Source organism: Carcharhinus amblyrhynchos, chromosome X, assembly GCF_965287045.1.
Source record: "Carcharhinus amblyrhynchos chromosome X, sCarAmb.v2.hapA, whole genome shotgun sequence".
NCBI classification, from domain to species: Eukaryota; Metazoa; Chordata; class Chondrichthyes; order Carcharhiniformes; family Carcharhinidae; genus Carcharhinus; species Carcharhinus amblyrhynchos.
Genome location: NC_137359.1, coordinates 14,257,678 through 14,279,591, shown reverse-complemented (window position 1 = coordinate 14,279,591; position 21,914 = coordinate 14,257,678). Strand labels below are relative to the sequence as shown.

At 39.7% G+C, this 21,914-nt stretch overlaps 1 protein-coding gene across 3 annotated transcripts in view; it reads left to right on the top strand.

Annotated features, from left to right (window-relative positions):
* racgap1 (Rac GTPase activating protein 1) overlaps positions 1-21,914 on the top strand; it is a 31,767-nt gene that overhangs the window by 6,228 nt on the left and 3,625 nt on the right. For all 3 annotated transcript variants that reach the window (XM_080217845.1, XM_080217846.1, XM_080217847.1), the window contains exons 4-15: positions 3,232-3,371; positions 5,043-5,118; positions 7,294-7,347; positions 9,593-9,658; positions 12,358-12,475; positions 13,838-13,974; positions 14,406-14,570; positions 15,962-16,057; positions 16,874-17,072; positions 18,192-18,297; positions 19,101-19,233; positions 20,594-20,720. In XM_080217845.1, the coding sequence (XP_080073971.1) occupies positions 3,232-3,371; positions 5,043-5,118; positions 7,294-7,347; positions 9,593-9,658; positions 12,358-12,475; positions 13,838-13,974; positions 14,406-14,570; positions 15,962-16,057; positions 16,874-17,072; positions 18,192-18,297; positions 19,101-19,233; positions 20,594-20,720 (1,417 nt within the window). The remainder of the gene's footprint in view (positions 1-3,231; positions 3,372-5,042; positions 5,119-7,293; positions 7,348-9,592; positions 9,659-12,357; positions 12,476-13,837; positions 13,975-14,405; positions 14,571-15,961; positions 16,058-16,873; positions 17,073-18,191; positions 18,298-19,100; positions 19,234-20,593; positions 20,721-21,914) is intronic.

The following is a 21,914-nucleotide window of genomic DNA, read 5'->3' as shown; positions in this document are numbered from 1 at the left end:
GGAAATGGAAACGCGTCAGGCAGCATTTATACACAGCTGTCAGAAATGACATTTCAGTTCTACACTGTTTCATGTGCGAATGGATTTGAAAACCAGGATGGGAATTTTAACAATTGAGCTGCTGCTTAACTGGGAGCCAAAAGAGGTTAATGTGACAACATGACTTGGCACGAGTACAGATGTGAGCAGCGTGAGTTTTGGATGACAGCGGCTTTACAGAGGATAGAATATGGAAGGCTAGCTGTTCACAGAAGGTCATTAACCTGAAGAGTTAACAGTACTTTCTCTCTACAAATGCTTCCTGCTAAGTATTTCCAATGTTTTTCTATAACTGCAACATTAAAATAATCAAAGCCTAATCACTATGTCTAACCTCAATTTGGATGCACTTGAAGAAATAGTATACTTAGAAGCAGCTATTCCCTTTAATATTCCTTTTTTTTGGTACTAACAGCAAGGAGGTTATGCTCCTTGGAAAAGTGTCTAAATGAGGTAGTAAAGCAGAGGGATTTGGAAGTACATATAATATCACTGAATGTAACAATGCAGGTTAACAAAGTATGAAAGTGGCAGACAAAGTACAAGTCTCCATTTTATGAAAATGGTGGTACTATAATTGATGGACTAAGTGAACGGGCTGCGGCCCTGTTCTCTCAAGACGATTGATGGGTGATGTATTAGGGCCTTTAAAATTGAGTGTTGGGAACGACTGGATGTTTCCATTTATAATGGACAGCAGAACAAGTGACCACACAAGGTAGTCACTAATGAATTCAATAGTGAATTTTGGCAGAACCTTTCTTAAAAGCAAGGGAATGTTGAGGAGGGGAACACTGAAGTAGATGAGGTGAACTGTGTATATGCACTTAAAGGAAAGCTGGATTCACACATAATGGATTCACATGGGAAGAAAGGAATGCATGGGTATGGTGATAAAGATAGATAAAGAAGGGTGAATGGAGGATAAATGCTGACATAGACTATGTGGGATGAATGCCCCATTACTGTGCTGTAAATTCTATGTAACTTTGTGAAATGGGGGGAAAGAATTAAAGTGCTATTGAAGCTCAAATTTAAAAACATGCTTCTTGTGACACTGAATTATCTAACAAGCAGCATGCTGCATTGTTACAAAGTTTATTTTAACTGGGTTATAGTCCTGAGTTGGTGAATAGGAGACCAGAAGCCAATCTTTTGTTTCATATTTATTCAGAGCGAACATAACTTGCAACGGTGCCATTAAGTGTCTCTATATGCGCTTAAGTTTCAATCAAAGCTCTCCCATATATGCTTAACCCCAGTTTATACAATTTTACAGTGGCTGGGCAACATGAAAGTAGAACCGATTACAGATTCATCAGACTAAGATGTTTCCTCCCAACTTTGTACCAGTGCACAATCTAAGTCCTTTAGAAAGTATTGCATTTATATATGCACCACTTCGTTCCTTGTTTAAAGAATCCAGGACCAATATTGCAAGACAAGGTTGCCTTCCCTTTCCCCAATTGATAACAACCAAAAGAAAAGTTTGTTTAGAGAGATTGATCTGTACCTTTAGATTGTACTACCTGTAAACCAATGAGGCTTCAAAGGATTACTTTTTATGTGGGATGGGGAGATCTGTGCTGCTATTTTTGCTTAAGCGGTAAATTGCGCTGGAGCAGGTGCGCCAAAGTGCCATCTTCCACTAAAGGTTAAGAGGTCACAACTCCATTGAGGGAACTCACTTCTTAACTGGCTGCAAACGAGGCAGAGATATTTGGCACTTGAATTTGGTTAATTTGCTCTACATTTTGAAAATGAGACAACCCGAAGTTGGACTTCTGTACCTTTTTTGAGAGCTACCAATCAAAGTACTAAGCTGCACTATTGCACGTTGGCAACTGTTCAAAAATCATACTGAAGTGCCTCAGTGTGCACTTATTTTCTTGAGGATGCAGGGGACAGAAAACGGTAACAGGTGCCCTGGATGAGGTGCTTTCTTTATGAGCTCCACAACCATGGTTGTAGACAGTGAACTTGTCACAAATCAGCCCATCATCCAGTGCTGCTTCAGATGAAGCTGGTGCTGTTGGATGCTGCACAGTGACAGCATTATGATTGCTTTGTGAATACTGGTCACTATTCATATTTGTGCCACCTGGACAGCAAGAGCGAACCTTTTCTCATAAATGGGACTAATATGAAGAACCCTGCCTACATGCACTTGAGAACACTCACCTCATGAAAATTACATCTCATTCACAGACACCATAATAAAAATGCTGCCCCTTGCAGGAACAGCACTCGTCACTTGTGCTCAAGTATATGGAAAACTGTCTGGAGCAAGTATTTGAAGCAAATCCTCAAAGTCTTTCTTTTTGATGCAATGTCATAGCCCACAGTAACTAAATATTGTAAAGAAATGCTTGGGGATAAATACCTAGAAAATTACTAGGTGAGACTAAGTAATGTATGGCATGCCATGCAGCAGAGGGAACACTAAAGCACAAACGTCCCCATTAAAACTTGCCTTGGAGTTCTCGAACAGGAGAGCTCTCAATTTTTTTTCACTTGTGGAGTGTAAAATTTAGGACTTGAAAGCTTTGTATATGATTAACTTGGCTCGCTTTATTACTAACTATAAAATTAGTTGGAGGCAGATTAGGTAAGTTTTCTAATGTGTTGCCTGCAGTACCTAGTTTTCAACACAGCTGTGAAAAATTGGGGTTACATCTTCATAACTCAATTTTTATTGGGGTTCGCGTACCGGTTTAACAAGTAACTTCTGAAATCCTGGAACCTTTTGTAGCCACTTGCACACCTTGATTTCCATTCAGTCTTCAACAGTCCCACCACTCCATTGCCAAGATGGTGTTGAATATTTATTTGCCAGTATAATGTATGCAAATGTTACACAAGGCCTAATGGCTGCCTTGTAGTGGAGCTTCTTCTGCAATGTAGTCCCATTTTCCCCCTTTTTTCTGGCAGGGACTAGCACTTGGAGCACAGCTGCAGGAGAAAAGTAGTAACTTATCCCTGTTTTCATTCTTCATGCACAAGCTTAAGACAGTGAGCATTGTGAGGCAGTTTGACTATCGCAGCCAAACCCAAATGCTATCCTCCCCTATCTGTATGCATAAGGATCTCTAGAGAATGATCAGAAGCGAGCAGCTGTGACCACATTAAGATTTGATTTAACTTGAGCCAGCGGTACTCTTCCATTGTAGTAATTACTTTCTTTCATTCAAGGAACGTCAGATTCAGCTTATCCGAGAGCTCCTCATAACAGAAGGCTCAACCAGCATTCAATTAAATGAAGAACAGAAGTCTGCTCTTGCTTTCCTCAACCCCAAATGCTCAAATTCTAATGGATATGCATCCAACAAACGGTAGTACTTTTCAGTCACCAACAATTGTTTGTGTTGTTGGTTTTAGGGTAAAGCTTCATAATTGGGGATGGGGGAGTTGTGGGAAAAGTCAAGCGTGGCTTTTGCATCCTGTTAAATCTAAAAAGGTTACAGTTTAAATTTCATTCAAAATTTAAGAGGAAGTTGCATAAAGGGTAGTACTTTTACGCAAAGAACTTTTTCTCAATTAGACTTGAAGTTTCTGGAAAACCAAAGCACTGATTTTTCTGCAGCATTGGCAATCCTCCAGTTAGCACTCCCTCTTTGCCAGGGTGCTCCATTAGCTGTGTTTTCCCCGTGTGCCCCAGCACTACCGGCTAGAAGCTGGACATCAAACCAACCCAGAAACTGCTTTTGATGCTGCCCATCCCTGTAAATCCACAGGGTGGGCTGAGAGGACATAACCTCAACCTCACTACAAGTTTGCTAGTGTCTAGAGCAATGTTCTGGCCAGTTTGAGACTTTGCCTCTTTCCACTGTTTTATGATCGAACCATTCCAGGATATTCTGCAATCCTCCCTCTCAGATGTTATATGAAGTGTTTTTATCAAAATTCTCTTTTTTTAATCAGATTAGCTGCCACAACATACCTTTTTTAATGGGTTTCTTTGGTATAGTACTTAAAAACACTTGATCAAAATCATTAGTGTAAAATTAAATATTTGTTGAAGCCATGTTTCTTGTTTATGTGTAATTTAGAATAGAACTTTATTGCCCACTCAAGTGAAAATTTTGTCTTTGTGCTATACTGGAGGTGAAGCCAATCGCATAGTAATTAGATTAAAAACAGTGAATAGTTCATGAACACCTACGTTCATATAATACCCATACAGTGCAGACATACACACTGCATTCTGCCATTAGAGCACTTACTACTTTTGAATAAAGAAAATTACCATTCTAGGTAAATTTCCAATCCAGAATTTTAAAATTTGGATCAGTAAATTAAGAAAATCAGTGCTGCAGACAATTGAGCTTGGTTTATTGACTGTCTTCTCCTTTTGAGTAAATATGTGGGTATGAGTCCAATGCCAGAGCTCAAGTATATAAGCTGACAGTTTCACATAGTGCTGAGGAAATGCTCTGTTGTCTGGGATGCCGTCAGTAAAACCAAGGCCCCCATGCTTATTGAGGTGGATGTTAAAGATCCCACTGTTCAGACTTCCCGAAATGGTATTCCCTCAATCATCTCTGAAATTGATTAAGTGCTAACTCCTCTAGTTTGTGGGACTTTGCTGTGCGCAAACTGGCTGCTGCATTAACCTGCAAAACAGTGGCTGCATTTCAAAAGTGAGCTTTGAAACATCCTGCGGATCTGAAAGGTGACTGCCTATGTTCTCCTGTTATGTGGCATTATCTTGGCCTGGCTGTCAGGTGCCATGCCCCCTCGCAATCGTTTTTTATCTAAAGATTCTTTGCTCTGCCTGAAAGCGCAAATTTTCAGTCTTAAGTGTGTCCAAATAATTACAATGTTGTTGCTGCCTTTTTAAAATGTTATTTAGGAAGAAATGTGCACCGTTCATATTGTTATGACTGGAGGGCGGGTTGGGGCATGTAATAGTTCATTATTCCCAGTTGTAGAGAATTAGGTTAGGGTAAAGGAGGAAAGTACTTAAATTGATGTTCCTAAAATATTTTTCACTTTTTTTTTAGATTATCAACAATAGATGAGTCCGGATCGTTTATCTCTCATTCTGACATCAGCTATGACAAGACCGATGACTCATTGGTAATTCTTTTTATCTTGACCTGTTTAACCTGGCCCCAACTTAAGTTGAAGTTTAAAAGTTTATTCATTAGTGTCACAAGTAGGCTTACATGAACACTGCAATGAAGTTGCTCTGAAAATCCCGTAGATTGGATTTGGTTGAAGGGTATTGGAAACACCCGTTGAATTTGAAGTGGCATAGTCTCTCTTGTTCACAATTAGTTTATTTGCTGTATTGAATAATTCGAATGGTGTTTGAACAAAATATGCTTTAAAAATATGGATTTGCCATCAGATGTGGAAAATAACAAATGCTACTCCTATCCCCAAGAAGGGAAGAGATCGAAAGCAGGAAACTAAAATCTATCATGAGGAAAACACTAGAATCGATAATTAAGGAAGCTATATCAGGATACTTAGAAAACCATGTCAGATTTGAGAGGGGAAAACCATGTTTAATTTATTGGCACTCTTTTGAGGAAGTAACAAGCGACATGGATAAGGGGGAGCTTGTTAATGTTGTATTTAGGTTTCCAGAAGGCATTTGATAAGGTTGTACACGGAATAACTTGTAGTGTAGGGGTACCATATGCGCACAGAAGATTACTCAACAGAATGCAGAGAGTAGGGATAAATGGGCCATTTTCAGATTGGCTCAAAGTAACAAGTGCTACACCACAGTGCTAAGACCTTCTGCTATATCGGTAACTTGGAGGGAACGGTATGGTTCTAAATTAAATGATAAGTAAGAAAGTAAATTGTGAGGACAAAAGGAATCTGTAATGGGTTACAGATAGGTTAAGTGGGCAAAAACTTGGCAGAACGAGTAATAAATCTGTTATTTAAATAGGGACTGCAGAATTCTGCACAAAACATTAGTTCACAGGTACAGCAAGTTATTAGGAAGACAATGCTGTCTATTGCAAGGGAAATGGAATATAAGTGGTAAATGTTTTCCTACAGCTGTACAGGGTGTTGATGAGACCACATCTGGAATATTGTGTACAGTTTTGGTTTTATTTAAGAATATAAATGTGTTCGTAGTACAGAGAAGGTTCACTCAACTGATTCTGTGGATGAAGGGATTGTTTTTGTGAGGAAAGGTTAAATCTGTGTCCATTGGAGTTTAGAATAATGAGAGGTGATTTAAAAGTTAAGACCCTGAGGGGGCCTTGACAGGATGTTTCCCCTAATTGGCAAGACATGAACTAGGTGACACGAGTCACATTTGAGACTGAAATGGGGAGAATTCTTTTCCTCGGGTCATTGGCCTGTGGAATTCTCTTCTAAAAACGGCCTTCAAAACATTCAAGACAAGTTCGCTAGATTCTTGACTGATAAGTGAAAGGATATAGGGGGTAGACAGGAAAGTAAAGACCACGTCGGAGCAGCCATGATTTTATCAAGTACTGGAGCAGGCTCAAGGGGCTGAATGGCCTGCGCATCCTAATTCAGGTGTTTGTATGAATTGTCCAGTAACTTGAATTTAGCCAACTTTGAATTAAGGGGGCTCAGTGGTTAGCACTGCTGCCTCAGCCCCAGGGACTTAGTTCAATTCTAGCCTTGGGTGACTGTGTAAATTCCACGTAGACATTCTCCCCATGTAGGTTCGATGAATTAGCCATGCTGAGGAGGAGCAGAATATAAGCTCCTGTGCAGACTGCATTACTATGGATGTTAAAATTGTTCTAGGGGAAAGGTAAGGCAACCTGACACTGCACTGGCCCATGAAGGGTAGGTGTTCAGAATTTTGGTGACCAGTCCATTCAAAATGTTTGGCAGCTGCAATTTCTGTGTGGCAACCTTTAGTGTATGTTGTTGAAACCTGTTTCTCCAGAGCATTTGGCTGTATAAATTCTAAGCTCTCTCTGGGGCATAATACTCTTATCTGTGCACTAAATATACATTAAACTTATGAATTTTGCTTTATATGGTATTCGAGTAAGGTATGTAGTAGCATGAGGAGACTACAAAGAAGAGGAAAAATGGTGTGTCCAGATGCCCTTTGAACTCAGGGGACATTACACTTAGCATTGTGTGAACACTTCCAACTTGGCATTATCTGCTGGCTCATCCATCTGCAGTTTGTCTAATGTAGAAACTTGATGTTTGCGTCTTAAAAAAAGTCTTTCCCAATTTAAGATTGAATGGTTTCCCTTATTGTGAAGAGATTAAACTGTTTTTTTTTTAATGCAGGACTGGGATTCCTCCATTGTGAGGACTGTCAAGTTAAAGAAAAGAGAAAAGCGGGTAGGTTTCAAACTTAAGTTTAAGTATGGCTTCATTCTGAGCATATTGATACAACAGTAAGGATGGCTCAAAGTCCATCAAACAATGGTTGCGACCACAAAGTACGAAGCTGATGTAATTTGGCTTGCGGAGTACATATTTCATGGTACTTAATCAAAGAATGATAACCAAAGTAAACAATATCTCTTCCCCCCCCCCCCCCCTGCAATTTTTGTAAGTCTTCAATTGCGTGGCGGTTTCAAGGCATTTAGTATTCTAACTACGCCAGTTAGAAATCTCTTGTACAAGGACACTCGGATCCCATCTATGCTGTGCTGTGGTTTCTCTATTTAAATCTGCTCTTTCTCCCCAAAGTGGAAACCTCATCTGCCAATTTGTTTTGCACAATCACTTAACCTATCAATAGCCCTTTGTAGACTGTGTCCTCCTTACCAGTCACTTTCCACTTATCCTTGTATTGTCAGCACATTTGATTACAATATGCTTTGTCTGTATCATTAATGTAGATCATAAATAGTTGAGGCCCCAGCACTGAACCCCATGACATTACAGTTTACCAACTTGAAAATGATCCATTTTTCCCAACTTTTGTGTTTTCCTGTGGCCAAACCTCTATCCAGCTAATATGACCTTTTTATGTAGCACCTTATCGAATGCCTTTTGAAAATCCAAATGTATTACATCTGTTGATTTTTTTTTTTTCCCCTTTATATACCCTGCTTGTTACAGCCTCAAAAGTGCTCTAATTTGTCAAATAAGACATTCCTTTTAGAAATACAATTTATGACTCTGCTACTTCCCTTAATAATGAATTCCAGCATTTTTCCAATGACGGATATTAAGCTAAATGGCCTACAGTTTCCTGCTTTCTGTCTCTCCTTTCTGAAATGGGGGTGTTTGATTTGAGATTTTCCAACTTGCTGGGTCCTTTCCAGAATCTAAGGAATTTTGGAAGGTTACAACCAATGTATCCACTATCTCTGCAAGCAACTCCTAAAACTTTGGGATGCAAACTATCAGGTCCAACCTTCTATTGCACAAATTCTCCCAGTACTTCTCTAGTGTTTGTTTGAAGTTCTTCCCTCCCTTTTCCCCCTTAACTTTCTACTTTTTTTTTGGGTGCTTTCGGTGTCACCTACTATAAAGACCGATACAAAATACTTGTTCAAGTTCTCTGCCATTTCCTTGTTTTCCATTATTCCTTGATCTCATCCTCTAAAAGACCAGCGCCTGCTTTAACTACTCTTTTTTTCTTTCCTTTTTTATTTGTTACAGAAGTTTTTTTTGCTAGTTTGCTTTTTATATTTTCTTCCTCATTTCTTTTCTGCTTCTGAAAAGTTCCCAATCTTTTGGCCTACCATTAATCTTTGCGACATTTGAGGCCTTTTCTTTCAATTTTATACCATCCTTATCTTAGTTTACCACAGATGGAGCGTCTTTCTCAGTGGAATATATTTGAAGTATAAAAATATCTAAGTGTTTGCTACTCAACTTTTAGTTTATTTTCCCTCTCCATTTTTAGCCAACTTTATCTTTGTAGCTTTTGTGAATGCTTTCATTTAAGTTTAAGGCACTAACTTCAGATCCAGGTTTCTCCCCCTCAGTGTGTCATAGTGATGAATTTAAGGAATGGTTCTTTTCTTTTCAAATAAGTTTTTTTTCTGATCATCTTGGTGTGAAACTGGTCTACAAAAGCAGAGTTTTATCTTCAGCATGGAGTTTCTAGTACACCTGTCTAAATGGAAGATATTTGTACCTGAATTTAAGGTTGTACTGTCACTAGTCTTGCTAAATAAATCAGTTTTTTTTTGATGTGCCATTTCTATAATTTACAAACTTTCTCACTGTAGAGCATTGCGCCATTATACCTTAGCTGGAAGCACTTTAACACATTTTTCCTATTAGTATTGTAAATTAGAGTACCAGATTCCTTCCTGATTGCACATCCATTGTTACACCTGCTTTTACTGACTTGTTGAAGGTGAAACTAGAATTCTCTGGTGCAACTGTGTAAATGGAGGCTATTTATACTGGGATTAAAGGTTATGGTAACCTACCTTTCCTGTAATTGCAAATTCATCTTGGCTGTAGAACATTGTATCTAACCTGAACTCACTTTACTTTCTAATACTGATAGGAAAATAGTATTCGTGCACCAGATTCCTTCCTGATTAATAATGGTCATGCAATCAGTTGTGTCCAGGTGTGTTTATAAAGTTTTTTTTTTGTACCTGTTTCTTTCCAGCGTTCTTCAAGAGTTCTGGTTGATATTCAGCCAGGCCCAGCGAAACGGTCACGATCAATGGAAAAGGTGAGCATTACTGACAAATATGTGGGACACACGCCAGGAATACACTGGAAACATCGAGTCTAGAGGTAGAAAAGGCATAGATGAGGGTTTCCGTAATAGATGAATAGAGACAGGGACGAAGACAGCAACGTTTTAGAAATGGAAAAGGTGATAGCCTAGTGGTATTGTCATTAGACTATTAATCCAGAAATTCAGCTAATGTTCTGGGACTTGAGTCCAAATCCTGCCTTGCTAGATGGTGGAATTTGAATTCGATAAAAAAAATCTAGGATTTAAGAATCTGCTGATGACCATGAAACCATTGTCAGAAAAAACCCATCTGGTTCACTAATGTCCTTTAGGGAAGGAAATCTGCTGTACTTACCCAGTCTAGCCTACATATGATTCCAGAGCCAAGCAATGTGGTTGGCTCTTAAATGCCCTCCAAGGGCAACGAGGTATGGGCAATAAAAAAAAAGGCTGTTTGGTGCTGGCATAAATCTGAAGTCAGAAGTTCACCTTGGGGTAAAATGTGGCACCCAAGACTGAACAGACGGGCTTAATCTCAGACTTTGCCAGTGAGGTGGGATGGAGTTGAATAGTTAAGGGAATAGAGCTTGGAATGGGAACCGAAGAGGATGGCCTCAGTCTTCCCAATATTTAATACTCATCTGTTGGATAAGCAGTCTGATAATTTAGCAACAGTGGAGGAGTCGCGAGAGGTGCTGGGTGTCATCAACTGGTATGTGATGCTGCCAAAAAGGTCAACGTGTAGATGAGAAATAGGAGGGGACCAAAGATCGATCCTTGGACACCAGAGGTAACAGTACAGGAGCAGTGATTTGATTTTTTTTTTCTTTTGGCCATGATTAAATAAGAATGAAATTGGGTCCTGCCCTGCTGGATGATGGTGGGAAGGTGTGAGGATGGTGTAATCACCTGTCAAAGGTTGAGAAGGGAAAGTTTACAATTTAGGAATTATTCTGATTGAAGATTTATTCCGGAATAGCTAAACTGAATTGTTTTGCTGCCGTGTAACACTTTCCCCCTAGATGTGCATGTTTTAAATAATGAATTGTTCATTGTCTCAGGTATAAAGTCTTGCTTTCTAGTCTAGGAGTTTGCAATTATGTTCAGCCAAAGTCCGATTCCTTCAAACGTGCGATCTACTCTAAATATTTGCCAGGCCAACTGTGGTGATGGGTATTGCTATTTCAACTGCTGTGTTTGTTTTAGATGGAAATTGTTTTCTAACAAAAACAATTGAATTTCATGGAGAAAAGCAATACTGCACCAATTTAGATGTTACTGTAACTAACTCCAAAGGATTACATCAGCAAGATTTTACTTGCTGTCAGTAAATCGGGTTTTTGATCTCTTCCCCTGCAGCAGGAGGGGTTTTGTTTTTGTTTCTGACTAGTCAGTGATTACTTATTTCATTCACTTGATTAACCATCAGGAAAAACCAAGGTCCTTGGGCAGGATAAGAGTTAATGGACACCCCACCATAGAATCCTGTGTTACCATTCAAAAGGTTTCAGCTGGCCATTGAGATCTCCTGCTTTAGTGTTCTAACTCTGCTGCCAGCAAATGGGAGGCCAGTTTGTATTCCAAAGAGTTTACTTGTCTGGGCATTGCCTATTGCTCTGTAGACTACAAACCAGTATGCTCACCGTTAGCAGTCTTCCAGTATTCACTGGGTCAAGATGTCCCTGTTGGATCTGTAATGCAATTGCTTTTAATATGTTAAGCCAATGTTTTAACTAATTGAACTACTTTTTGAAAAGCCCAGGTTCCATGTCACAAAATCTCTAGCCTCTTTCTGCACCTTAACAATTCAATCAGCCTATCATGTCTGCACTGGCTCTCCAAATGAGCATTATGACTTGGTGCCATTCTCCATACCCTTGAATCATGCTTCCATTTAAATAGTCATCTAATACCCTCTTGAAGCCTTGATTGAACCTGCCTCCACCACACTTTCAAACCCAAACTGCTTCTTGTGTGAAAAGATGTTTTTCTCATATCACGTTGGCAAGTGACTTGTACTCTCTCGTCTGTGGTCCTTTTTACAAACTGGAACAGTTTCTCTCTATCTACTGTCCAGACCCTTCATGATTTTGAACATCTCTATCACATCTCCTCTTTTGCCATCTTCTCTCCAGGGAGAACAGTTCCACCCTCTCCAATCTGTCCTCATAAAGTGAAGTTTCTCCTGGAACCATTCTTGTAGTCTTCTGCACTCTCCAATATGTTAACATCCTGCCTATAGTGTGGTACTGTACACACTGTTTCAGCTGAGGTCTAATTAGTGTCTTCTATAAGTTCAGCACCATCTTTGTTCATGCACTCTATATCCTTACTAATAAAGCCCAGAATAGTATGTGCTTTATTAACTGTTTTGCTACCTTAAATGATCCGGCATTAGTGAAACGTTTATGTAGCTGGAGTGGGAGCTGTTGACTTCGCAGGCAGGCTATTATTTTTTTTGGTTCTTTATCAATTTTAATGGCGTTAAGAAATTATAACAAGGAATCATGTTAAAGTTTTTTTATGATGAATGTTGTGGTCCTCCATGTATACAGAAGAAATATGTGCATTGTGTTGCATTTCCCTAATATAGTGGGGTTGGAGCTAAGGACAGGAAAGAAGGAAGACAACGATCTGTACACACAAGAATGCTGTTGGCACGTTGCTGACTGTTTTGGTTACTTTTTCAGGCAAATGATTCCATTGTGGCTAAAACTACTCTAACCTTGCCAAATAATGGCGGGCCAATCGAGGCAGTTTCTACAATTGAGACGGTGCCGTACTGGACAAGAAGCAGGAGGCGAACAGGTGAGCTTCGTTGACAAAATGCTGAGGGTCCTGCCTTCTGTGGTCTGCGCTGGACATTTTGTGAACAAGGTGGAAACTGGCAGCAATGGAATTTGTTGGAAAATTCATGTATGAACTGAGGAGTTTGGCTTCTTAAATTATTTGTTGCAGGGTGTTCAGAATTGGGTGTTACTGCTGGTGGTAAGCTGGGTTTCATAAAAATCATAGAAACCCTACAGCGCAAAGAGGCCATTTGGCCTGTCGAGTCTGCACCAACCACAATCCCACCCAGTCCCTACCCCCATATCCCTACATATTTACCCGCTAATCCCTCTAACCTACGCATCTCAGGACACTAAGGCTAATTTTTAGCATGGCCAATCAACCTGACTCGCACATCTTTGGACTGTGGGAGGAAACTGGAGCACCCAGAGGAAACCCACGCAGTCACGAGGAGAATGTGCAAACTCTACATGTGGTGACCCAAGCCAGGAATTGAACCCAGGTCCCTGGCGCTGTGAAGCAGCAGTGCTAACTACTGTGCCACCCCCAAAATTTATACTTTTATAATACTGATTTAATTGAAATCTCATTGTATGCATTGGGAATTCTGGCTAGCATTCATTGCCCATCTCAAACTGCAAATCTAGTCAGAAAAATAAATGGAAAGATTACAGCTCAAATTCATACAGTTGATCCTAATCATAAATGCTGCTTTCTGCTTAATTTCTGGGGAGCCGATTAGAAGAACCAGACACATTTCCTTTCCATTGTTGGATTTGTAGCATCCATTATGCCAAAAATAATAGGTGTGTCCCCCACTTATGCAACAGAGTGTAGAATAATTTTGGGGATTGTTGTCATGGAAATACAGAATACTTTGCTTGAACAGAGGCCAATATTTCTTTTGGTTGCTCTGCTGTGTATCAGTATAGATTTGTACATAAATTAGGTAATTGTACCTTTCTTTCTTGCTCGTCCTGTTTATCTCCTCTTGCCATGCACCCTGCAGAGAGGAAGGGCTGGAGACTTGCCAGGCTGCTGATAATCCTGCTGTGCAACCACTTCCTATTATATTATAACAGGAGCTGTACAATAACTCTGATTTGAATTTGTTCTTGCTTACTCACATTGTGAACTTGTGGGCTGATTAACCTGGGTCAATTAATAGAGGCAAAATTGTTGGTGTGTATTTGACACAGTTTACTTATCAAATGTCTTGTGCTTTTTAAGATGTTGAGTGTAATGATGGCTGAAAGAGGTGGCCCATTTGAGCACCAGTATGTTTGTATCTTGACCAAGTCAATGACTATTTTTGTCCATTTGAACAGTTCAGCTTAATTGTCCAGGACTTTATACCATTTCCAATTTCTCTTTTTTAAGCAAATCTGAAAGGACAAGATCTTGATACCATCTCGGAAACTCCCTCAAGCACACCATCAGTAGCCAGTAGATCTGATAATTGTAGTACGCCTCAGAGTAATGGCGGGATGAGGACTCACGAGTTTGTCTCTAAAACGGTATTTCTGATTTTTTTTTTGTGCTTTCTTGAATTATTTTCTTACAATCTTTGGTTGTGTTTCACTTCCCTGTACAGAATTTTGACTGCAATATTTATTTGTCCCAGATGTTCCTGGGATATTTCTGGAGTACATGATATCTTGGAAGCTGTTTCATAACTTTTTAGCTAAGGAATGGGTTTCTATTCATATTTCCTGGGCCTCCAACACAAACTGAGGGTGGCCCAAAGCTCTGGAGCCCAATGTAAAGTGGCTTGTCATCCTAGCACTCTCCCTTTGATTCTCTAAAGAAACAGCTTCAAGATCTATTAGATTAGATTGGGTACGCGTGTATGTGGTACTGTGACTTTCAATCTGGCTCCGGCTGCCCTAGAATAGTATTAAAATGTTCCAAATGTTAATTTGTTTGTGGTTTTTTTTTTAATTTGTAGGTTATAAAACCAGAGTCATGCATCCCTTGTGGCAAGAGGATCAAATTTGGGAAGTTGGCTTTGAAGTGCCGAGACTGCAGAGTTGTGGCTCATCCTGAATGCCGAGATCGCTGTGCACTTCCCTGTGTTCCAACTTTGGCAGGAACACCTGTAAGAATTGGTGAGGTAAGCTTCATGCTGACAGTCTGGAAATCTGTGATGCAGGGCAGGATTTTCCTCCCCCTCCGTGGCAGTAGGCCATGATGCACCAGTTGCTGGTGGTGGGATTTTATGGTCCCACTGTTGTCAACAAGGTTTCCTGCTGAACGCATCCCTTGCTGCCAGGAAACACGTGGTGGAGTATGTCACCGGAGTCATGAACCTGCTGATGTAAACAGCAGCAAGATTTTGGCAACAAAAACAGTTAATGAAACATTTTTGAAACAAGAAGGCGAAATAGGAGCTAAAGTTGAAGGGAAGTTCTCTGAAAGTTTAGCCCAGCTTAATGTCAACCAATCTATTCTCAAACGCAATTACTTGCAGGGTAGAGATACACAATTTGTTCCATATTGTATTATCTTATGACACGGCAGGCGGTAAGTGCTAAGCTACCCAAATCACTGGGGAAATTTGAAGCAGCTGCCAGAACAGTTTTGCAATTTGTGTATAATGAGGTTTTATGAAATCATTAGAAACCCTACAGTGCAGAAAGAGACCATATGGCCCATCGAGTCTACACCGACCACAATCCCACCCAGGCCCTACCCCCATATCCCCAGACACCCACCCCTCTATGCATCTCAGGACACTAGGGGACAATTTTAGCATGGCCAATCAACCTAACCCACACATCTTTGGACTAATTTTGAAATAATTTAGATGAACTGGTGATTCTTATATTAAAGTGAAACATTTATTAAAATTTTACACAAATACAAGAACACCTTGACGGTTATCAATACCTTTTAAATCTTTCCAAACAGATATCTTGTCATTTTCGAATGATTTAAGCCAACAGTCCTTATTAATTTTCTAATCTATAAAATTCCAATAGCTCTACCACACAAGGCCCTGCAGCTCATAGCGTACAGCAAACTTGCTCTTCAGGTCTGGCCTTGTTCACGTTTTCTCCTTGAGATCTTCCTAGCACCCCACTCCCTGTATTCAGTGTTTTCTGAAATCTGTTTTGGTTTTTTTTTCTCCTTTGATCTTGCGCTGTGTTTCCCACCATCCCGTGAAGGTTCACTTTACCAGAATTGAGTAATCTCCTCCATTTTACTTTTATGGCTACTATTATTTTAAAGGTATACTTGCCCTATCTTTCCTCATTTATTTACAATCATATATATTCCCTTTTGAAATACAATAGCCAACTTCAAACCACCTCTCTCTTTGCCTTATGTAAATTCTTATGCAAGTTCTCCTCGCGCCCTTGTGATAAATTGTTTTCATAATTTACCAAATTATCAAGTTCATTCTTGAATGAAATGTGCAAGTAAGTATGTTTATCCTTTAGTTGTGAATATCTGTAGTAGTTCTCTTTGAAATATTGTTTACTTTATTTGTGTTGCTTCCAGGGAGTGTTGGCAGACTTCACATCTCATAAGTCACCCATGATTCCATCCATTGTCGTACATTGCATCAATGAGATTGAGCAAAGAGGCTTATCTGAGGTAGGACTGAATCCTTTCATGAGTAATTTTCCAACTTGTAATTTTGAATCAAGACTACAAAATAGGAGTATCTGAAACATTTTCTGTATAGAGGTGTTAAATCTTTAAACTATGGTAACACAGTGGTTAGCATTGCTGCCTCACAGTGCCAGGGATCTAGGTTCGATTCCTGCCTTGGGTCACTGTCTTTGTGGAGTTTGCAGGTTCTCCCTGTGTCTACGTGGGTTTCCTCCCACAGTCCAAAGACGTGCTGGTTAGGTACTTGACCCGACTATGGCAACTAGGAGAATTTCATGATAACTTCGTTGTAGTGTTAATGTAAGCCTTACTTGTAACTAATAAATAAACTTTATTTCTTCACACACAATCCTGGAGTCCAAGATTGTCAAATTCAAGATTTGTGTAGGCGAAACACTTAGTAATTAATTGATTTCAGATAGTTCAGCAACAATTATTTTTATGGAGCCTGGAAGACCGTTCTGTACCCAACAGAAATAATCTCACCCCTTTACTGCCAACAATAATTGGAGCATGCACTTGCAACGTTCCAACCTGAAATGGCAGTCCAGGTCATAGAACCTCAATGTGTATATTAAAGTGAGCAGGCATGTTGGGTGCACACTGGTGGGCCCCTTTCAAAACATTGCCTCCCTGTTTTAATGCCATGTGAATCAAGTTTTAATGCTGTTAAGTAGACCATTCGTCAGAAATATAGCTGGAAAATGTATTAAAGATTGACAAATCTTTTTAATTTGGATTTATAAATTGTGTGCTAGGCTTAATTTCTACAGCACAAGTAACTGATGTTTCCTTTAGACTGGTTTATACCGTATCTCGGGCTGTGACCGTACCGTGAAAGAGCTGAAGGAGAAGTTCCTGAAAGGGAAGAACATGCCATTGCTCAGCAAAGTGGATGACATTCATGCAATCTGTGGGCTTCTGAAGGACTTTCTGAGGAACTTGAAGGAGCCACTTGTGACTTTCAAACTGTATTCAGCATTTGTAAACGCAGCAGGTTTGTAGTCCAATGACGAATGTTGAGAGAAGAAGAACTGTGCAGCTAAATCTCAGTACGGACAATCCAACTGCAATCTGTGTGTTTTGAGGATGTATAGGATTCCAGTCAGTGCTGCCTTTTGTGACCTGGTCATTCCTGTTTTTGGGATCTCAAAGCTTGAGGTTTAAAACACTATTAATTCTTTAATTTTTTTTAAACTCTTTTTGAAGTAAACTAATCTATATAAATTAAAAGAAATTAAATTTCTATTGCTAGGAAGGTCCCAGCTTTGAAGCCCATTTGGTATTGCTTCATTTTGCCCAGAATGATTAAAATCACAAATTAGGCTCCCATCTTCTAGATTAGTGAGGAAATAATTGTGCAGGTTCCTACTTCTGATCACTTGTCCTGTCACCCCTTGTCAACATCTACACAGGCACATACGAATGAAATCCGTATTATAGTTCAGATTATCTGTGGTGCTTTCTGTGATCTGATAACCTACTGAGACTTGCTGTAAAAGGGGTACGCACAACGAGAATCCTTTTGGATTTTCAGTGGCCAGCGCTCACCTGTGTAATCACATCCCAGTGCAGAGGAGGAAAATCTGATTAAAATTAATATGGTTCCAGGGAAAGAAGCAAATTGGGTAGTGATGTAATTTGTTTAATTAGTGCAATTTTAACACCTTCCTAATTTAACATTAGTTATGCAAACACATTGCAAAGCAATAAATCCACTTAGGAGTGCGAAATTGAAAGCAAGAGCAAATGGTTGCTTTTCACTCTGTCCTGGAACTGTTTGCTTTCCCCTGTATATGTTTTTAAAAATGTAAAATCATCTTTTCTGACACCTTTTCTGGTAAGGTCGTGCGTGAGTCAAGTGTAGGTTATTGAACCTGTGTAAAACTTAATGGCTTTAACCTAAAGGGTAATGGTATTGTGCTGTTATGGCGTTTCAGTCTATTGAAGGTGAGGGAGAATGAGATTTTACAATATTTATTGGAATTGGATTTGTTTTCTTGTGGGGAAATGTAAATTGAATTCATTTCATTTGTTCAGCAGAGTTCAGTGTTCCTACCTGATCTTTACCCAAAGGCATTGCTTGTTTTTATCAATATTGTATTTCATTCTATAGAAATCCCTGATGATGATAACAGTATTGCAGCAATGTACCAGGCTATCGGTGAACTGCCACAGCCCAACAGAGATACTTTGGCATTTCTGATGAATCACCTGCAAAGGTATATTTGAATTTAAGATCTTTTGCAATTCAGATCCTGATTTGCATCATAGGGCCCATCTGTTTGCCTGTGACAAATGCTACAGTGAGTGGATTGCATATGATCAAGGTTTTGAACTGTTATTTAAAAGTGGCCCATACTCATTTTTGCCTTTTAGTTTTCCTCCTCTCTTGCCCTGCCTATTTTTTTTTCCTTTTTTAAACTTCTCTCTGTAGCCATGGGCTGGAATGGATGCAGCATTGAAACTTCTCTACATTAGAGGGAGTAGCGTCAGTGGCTACTGCATTGGTTGTGCAAACATGGTGCCCTCTGCTTGGGAGTGTAGTCTCATGGGCTTGTGCTTTCTTCCTTTCATGAACTTGGGGTTGGGGTAGTGGCATCTCCAGGCTCTGGAGTCCCTTGGCTATTTTAAGGGTTGCTTTTTGGATTTCAAGGAGGGCTGGCTAAGCTCTGTTTACAACCTTTCCCTGTAGAGGATTAATTGGACAGTTTCAAGTTTTATAATGTGGAATTAAATCTTTAAGTTTCAATTCATTTTTTCTTGTTTCGGAAGTGCTTCATTTCACCTAAATATTCAAACAATATGTTCTCCTAATTTTTAACTGCAAACATTTTAAAGACTTTTTGGTTGAATTTTATTGCTTCATCAGTGTTTAATGTGGCCAGTGCATCATTTAGCTGCCTATATGATTCATTAAAATTATGATTTGACATTATATGTGTTTTATTGTATTGTTCAAGTGAACCAAAAGTTGGCTACATTTGATAAAGTTCTGAGCTAATGTTATTCCTCACTCTCTTAGAGTGGCTAATAGCCCAAACTGCAAGATGGACATAAATAACCTTAGCAAGGTCTTTGGCCCTACAATTGTGGGTTACTCCACGCCTGATCCAGCCCCCATGTTAATGCTGCAGGAAACCAAGCTGCAACCAAAGGTATGTAACTGAGCTGTTTCATGTGCCTTGTCTTTCCACAACGGAGGAAGGCGAGAAATATCAAATTGGCCATTTTAACGTTAACTTTTTATTTTGGTTTGTGCTCCCATGTGATGAGCAAAGTTTCTCGAATCTTGGAATTCTACAGTGCAGAAGGAGGCCATTCAGCCCATTGAGTATGCACTGACCACGATCCCACCCAGACCCTAACCCCACACGTTTATCCTAGCTAGTCTCCCTAACACTAAGGGGCAATTTAGCATGGCCAATCCACCTAACCTGTACATCTTTGGACTGTGATAACTTGTTAAGCTGACACTCTATCTGTCCTCTCAGGTAGAGGGTACATATCTGCTTATTTGTGTAAGAGGAGGTGAGTTTTGACCCTTAATTGGATGATTTTGGAATAGTGTAGGTTAGATGGGCTTTAGATTAGATTGTTGCACCAACCTGTGAAACCATAGAGGGCCGAAGGCCCTGTACTGCACTGTTATATTCTACGTGGGAGGAAACCAGAGTACCCGTGGGAAACCCACGCAGTCGCAAGGAGAACAGACAGTGTCCCAAACTGGGAATCGAATCCGGATCCCTGGTGCTGTGAGGCAACAGTGCTAGCCACTGTGCCACTCTTAGTTAAAGCTTTAAGTGTGCACTATAAATATGCACTCACTGATGCAGTATGCATTAGGATGAAGTTTGGTAGTTCTCCCAGAAAGCACAAGACTAAGAGGATTTCTGGTGCTCCCTTCAGAATTCCATCTGACCTGATATTGGCATTATGTGCTTCGTGCCATAAGAAGCAGTTACTAGGAGAGATTGTAACAAAAAAGGGCAAAACTTAAAAACGAGTGGCAGATGGCCAGGGGTGTGGGGGTTTGCATTGGGACAAAAAATGTTTGGGATGTATCTTTTTTAGAAAAGGAATCTAAAATGGAGAAGAAAAATCACGTTGTTGAATCCCGAGGGCTATAATACGTTTAATCGGAAGATGAGATTCTGCTCCTCCGGTTTGTGTTGGGTTTCACTGGAGCGTTGCAGCAGGCCAAGGACGGACATGTGGGTATGAGAGCAGGGTGCTGAGTTGAAATGGCAAGCAACAGGAAGGTTGATTGTATGTTTGTAGGCTGAGTGAAGATGTTCCACAAAATGGTCACCCATTCTGTGTTTAGTAAGCAACGTAAAAAGTCTGACAACACCAGGTTTTAGTCCAACCGATTTATTTGATAATACTCACAAGCTTTCAAGGTTTCCCTCTTCATCAGGTGAATGGAGAGTTCTCACATCATTTAGTAAGCAAAGCAGTCTTTGTGCATTTTGTTTTAGAATTAAACTTATCTAAAAGCTTCTCTTTTTCTGGTAGGTTGTTGAACGTTTACTGTCTTTGCCAGTGGAATACTGGAGCCAGTTTACAATGGTGGAGCAGGAAAATGTCCACCCTAATCATATCATTGAAAATTCTAATGCCTACAGCACTCCTGAAGTGAAAGGTAACACCTTGTGGTTATCAAAATGGATAAAATGACATTGACTTGTTTGAAGCTATACATTTTGAGTATACTTTGTGATGGTTCAAAATCATTCATGGTATGGACCTTTTCATGAGCAAACAAAAGCCTTAGACCACTTAATTCAGCCTAGCTAGAAAGACGTTCTTTATCAGGGGGTCAAGGTGAAGACTCACTGCGTGACTTGAGCACATCTTTGACATTACAGTATTGTACCAATATTTCAATTGAGACATTAAACTGAGCCCTCACAATGCTCTGCTGAGTTGGTTCTCCTGGCCAACATTCCTTCCTCAACCAACGTCACTATTCACCTCACTATTATTGTGCGATCTTGCTGAGTACAAAATGGATGCTCTGTTTGCCAACTTCTGTGACTGCATGTCAACGTAATTACTATAAAGTACTTCAGGATGGTTTTGAAATGTGACAAGCTACTCTATTAATGCCAGTATTTTTCAACAGTGAGTTACCATTCTTTTACCACTTTCAACCAATTGAAGAACCAGTGGTGAATCCGATTCCTCTAGGAAGGAAGATCGAAGCATTGCTTCCTTACTAAAAATTTGAGACGAGATACCCCACATTATAAATGCAAAAGGGCATGTATCTTGCTTCCTCGTATGTCATTATCCATTTTAACTTTTAACGGTCCTTTGTCATATAACCATAGATCAACAGCAGTTCTGATGGTATCCAAGCAATGAGAAAGCTTTGAGGTTGATCAGTGGTAGACTGATCTGTTAATTTAAATCACAGCCTCTGACTAAGTGTCAGTTTTTTTTTTTAACGTACTACTTTCAGTGAGCCATGTCCGATTACTGTGATTTGAAGTGCATAGGTTTGATTATTGAACATCTGTGCCACACTAATACTCTAAGTAACAGATGCACTCACTCACCAAGAATAAGTCTTGGTTTTGAATCTTGAATTTTTTTGCTCTGTGTGAACTGCTGTTTAAATATTCTGTCCTGTTTCATCACGGTAATTCCAAAATCAACAGCTCACCTACTAAGTGAATTAGTAGAATTGTTAAATGCATGCGTTCACATAAGTTGGCAAGCAATTTGATGTCCTATTGCAAAATGTGTCCAAAGGTAGGAAAATAAATGGAAAATGGCACTTCACATTCAATGTAGTGTCTCTTCAAAGTAACCAGTTACACCTATCACCTTT